This window comes from Geospiza fortis, unplaced genomic scaffold (assembly GCF_000277835.1).
Source record: "Geospiza fortis unplaced genomic scaffold, GeoFor_1.0 scaffold261, whole genome shotgun sequence".
In the NCBI taxonomy this organism is placed as follows: domain Eukaryota; kingdom Metazoa; phylum Chordata; class Aves; order Passeriformes; family Thraupidae; genus Geospiza; species Geospiza fortis.
The window spans coordinates 451,624-454,961 of record NW_005054578.1 but is presented as its reverse complement, the minus strand read 5'-3'; the positions used below and the strand labels follow the sequence as shown (position 1 = coordinate 454,961).

Below are 3,338 nucleotides of genomic sequence, written 5' to 3'. Positions count from 1 at the left end.
CTACCCACTGCTTCTCCTCCTTCAAGTTCATCCCGGACACCGACGACCAGATCATCGTGGCGCTGAAGTCGGAGGAGGACAACGGGAAGATCTCCAGCTACATCATGGCCTTCACGCTGGACGGGCGCTTCCTGCTGCCCGAGACCAGGATTGGCAGCGTGAAGTACGAGGGCATTGAGTTTATTTAACAGACATCTGGACCGAGTGGAGGCGTGTGGGCAGGCCCTGCTAGCCTGCTCCTAGCCCGGGGTCCCTGAGGGATGTCAGGCAGCGCTCCCAGCTCTGTTCTTGGCCCTGGGCTCTCCTGTAAAGTGTTGACTGAGCTGCAGCAGGTGTGGTGCGAGTGTTTCGGCAGTGGCACCTGGTGGCAAGGGACTGCCACCACAGGGTGATCCCGGCCCCGGGACAGCTTCCAGGTCCTGGGCAGGCCCCCGTGCAGCCCTTAGTGCCCAGCCCTGAATTGCGACAGAACCATCTGCGGTGGCTCTGGTGACGTCCACGCTCTGGGGTTGCAGCTGAGCCCCAGCTCTACAGCTGTGCCTTGTGTGCCATGGGGCTCCCCGGGTGGAGTGGGGTGTGCACCCAGAGAGGGTCAGACTGGGGGGATTTCATCAGGCTTTTTTGTCAGAAGCTGGATTTCCTTCCCTTTTCCCATAAGCTGGGTGACGGCTGAGGTGATGGCTGGGGTGACGGGTGGCCTGTTTCAGAGAGAGGTCTCACATGGGAGGGGACAGTGTCCCTCTGCTCCTGTGACCACAGGGGGTGCAGCAGCTCCCTCCCCACTGTGGTTCCAGCACAGTGGCTGTGCCTATGGGGCAGGGGGTGTGTGTGATGGGGCCACAGCTGTGACCAGATGTAAAGTGGGCCCATCCCGGTGCCATTCCCAGGCCACACCCTCAGAGGGGTGTGTGTGTGCTGGCCGTCTGCCTTCTCCAAGCCTGGCTGCGCATGGCTCTGACCCCAGAAATGCTTCCAGCCCCAGAACTGTCAGCCCTGGGAAGAGCTGAGCCCTGGGCAGGAGCTGCAGGGAGCTGGCGACAGTGCAGCCATGCTGTGCAAGGGCTGCTGTGCTCGGTGCAGGAGCAGAGCCAGGAGCTGCAGCTCTGCTTCCCAGAGCCGGGAGCTGCAGTTCTGCTTCCCAGAAGCAGCAGCAGCTGAGAAGCGTTTGCAGCAGCCCAGGGCTTTGGCCAGGGAGCCTCCCCACGCTCGCCAGCGTGTTGTGAAATTGCTGCCGCAGCCTGTGGCCCCCGGGAGGAACTTGTGTGGTTTCAGAAGCCGCAAGTGTCAAAGGGGCATTTGCTGGCCCCGGGGCCCTCCTGACCCCCTGACCAAGGGGGCTGTGGCTCCTGGCCTGCCCAGGCTGACCTGGCTCAGGCCTGCCCAGGTCACAGGGCAGCATCTCCTCACACCAGGACCGGTGTTTGGCTCTGTGCTGTCCCCACTTTGGTCCCCTTTAACACTGCCCCTGGGGCAGGTCTGCCAGCAGGTAGGGCTTCAGAGAGCTGGGCCTGGCCCCTGTGGTTTGGGGGCCCTGGTGCCCCCTGTATCACTCTGCCATGGCCTGGCACTGCTCTGCTGGGGGGTCCAGCCCTGCCCAGGGAGGGAGGGGGCCTCTTGGGGCAGCAGTCAGGCTGTGGTTGGGTGGAAGGATCTGCAGAGGGGTTGGGGCCCTCCCAAGAACCCAGCCAGGCTGCTCCCCCCACCCTGTTTACAGTGTCAGCACCTCTGTGAGCCACGCAGAGCTACAGGCCAGACATGTGTTTTCATTTAGCCCAGACAATGACTCGGCCAGTGCTGGGCTGCGCTCCTCTCTAGACAGGACCTGTCCCCAGCGCTGCAGACAGGCCTGCCTTTGGCCCCTGCACGTGGCCTGGGGATCGTGCAGCACCTGGCCAGGGCACCCAGGATGCATTTGCAGCCCACGCTGGGTGCCAGCTGGCCACAGTCCATGCTGGCCACTCAACCGTCACTGGCGCTTGGCAACCTCTGCTGGCCTCAGTGACCCTCCCAGCCCAGCACTGGCAGCTCCACGGCACCTGTTGTGGCCCCAGGGCTGTGCCAGTGGCTGTCCCTGCTACCTGGTCCCTTCTTGACCCCCGGGTCCCTGCCCTCAGAGCAGCAGCACCAGGGCCTCAGGCAGCTGGGCCAGCAGGAGTCCTGCTGCTGCTGGGGCCTCTGCAGACCGTGGGCCCCATCCCCAGGTGTCATCCAGCATCCAGCTGTCAGTGCTGTCACCTCCCACGTGTTCCCTGCAGGCTCAGGCAGGATTGGGCCAGGTCCAGCTGCCCAGTTCTGCTGTTTCTTCTCCTCCTGGAGGCTGAGCATCTCTGTTACCTCCCTCTGCTGCGTGCATCCATGGCAGTGCCGTGCAGGAGGCTGGCTCAGGAGCAGTGTTGTGGCCGTGGTGGTGGCTGTCCTGCCGACACATGCCCATGACACCTGGCCCAGCTGTGCTGGAAAGCTGTGGCACTGCTGGGGACATGGGGCACTCTCAGCAGCCAGCCAGGCACAGAGCACAGGTACAGTGACAGCAGCAGCATCCTGACACCCCCGGGTGACACCGCGAGTGAGTTTGGACGGGGACAGTCTGTTTTTCTCATACTAGATGGTGTAGGGCAGTGTTTTGGATTTGTGCTGGGAACAGTGTTGATAACAGGGATGATTTCATTACTGCTGAGCAGCATTTGCACAGCTTGAGGCCTGTTCTCTTCAACCCACCAGTGAGGGGCTGGGAGGGCACAAGGAGGCGGGAGGGGACACAGAAAGCTGACCCAAGGGATATTCCACACTGTATGGAATCACACTCGCTGTATAGGGCTGGAGGAAGAAGGGGGAAGGGGGGGACATTCAGAGTGACATTCAGCTGGAGCCCAGCTGCCCTGGGGATGGCTCAGCACCTGCCTGCCATGGCGATGGGTGAAAGAATTCCCTGCTTTGCTTTGCTTATGTGTGGCTTTTGCTTCACCTTTATCTCAGCCAGCAGTTTTCTCATTTTCCCCTTCCCAATTCTCTCCCCATCCCTCTGGGAAGAATGAACCAAAAGCAGCAGCTGGGGGCTGAGCTGCCCACCAGGGTTAAACCCCATCGTGCATCCAGGATAGAGACAAGGTGGGTTCTTGGAGCTGTGCTCCAGGGCAGGAGCTGGGGCCATGGGGAGAGGCCCGAGGCCTGGGGCAGGGGCACAAGGCCCGCGGTGGGAGCAGGAAGCAGGCAGGGGAGCTCAGCTGTGGGACAAGCTGGGTGGACGGGCCGAAGGTGAGGAGGGATCCTCGGGCAGAGCCAGCACCGCCGCCCGTCCGGCCATCCGCTGCCCTGCTCGGCCAGGGGTTTGGGCTCCG

General features: G+C 62.6%; 1 protein-coding gene across 1 annotated transcript in view; it reads left to right on the top strand.

Annotated features, from left to right (window-relative positions):
- Positions 1 to 2,683, top strand: part of CANT1 (calcium activated nucleotidase 1) — a 4,969-nt gene extending 2,286 nt beyond the window's left edge. The window contains 1 exon segment of the mRNA XM_005429834.3: positions 6 to 2,683. Coding sequence (XP_005429891.2) covers positions 6 to 188 — 183 coding nt within the window. The 3' untranslated portion in view covers positions 189 to 2,683.
- Positions 2,684 to 3,338: the final 655 nt, after the last annotated feature.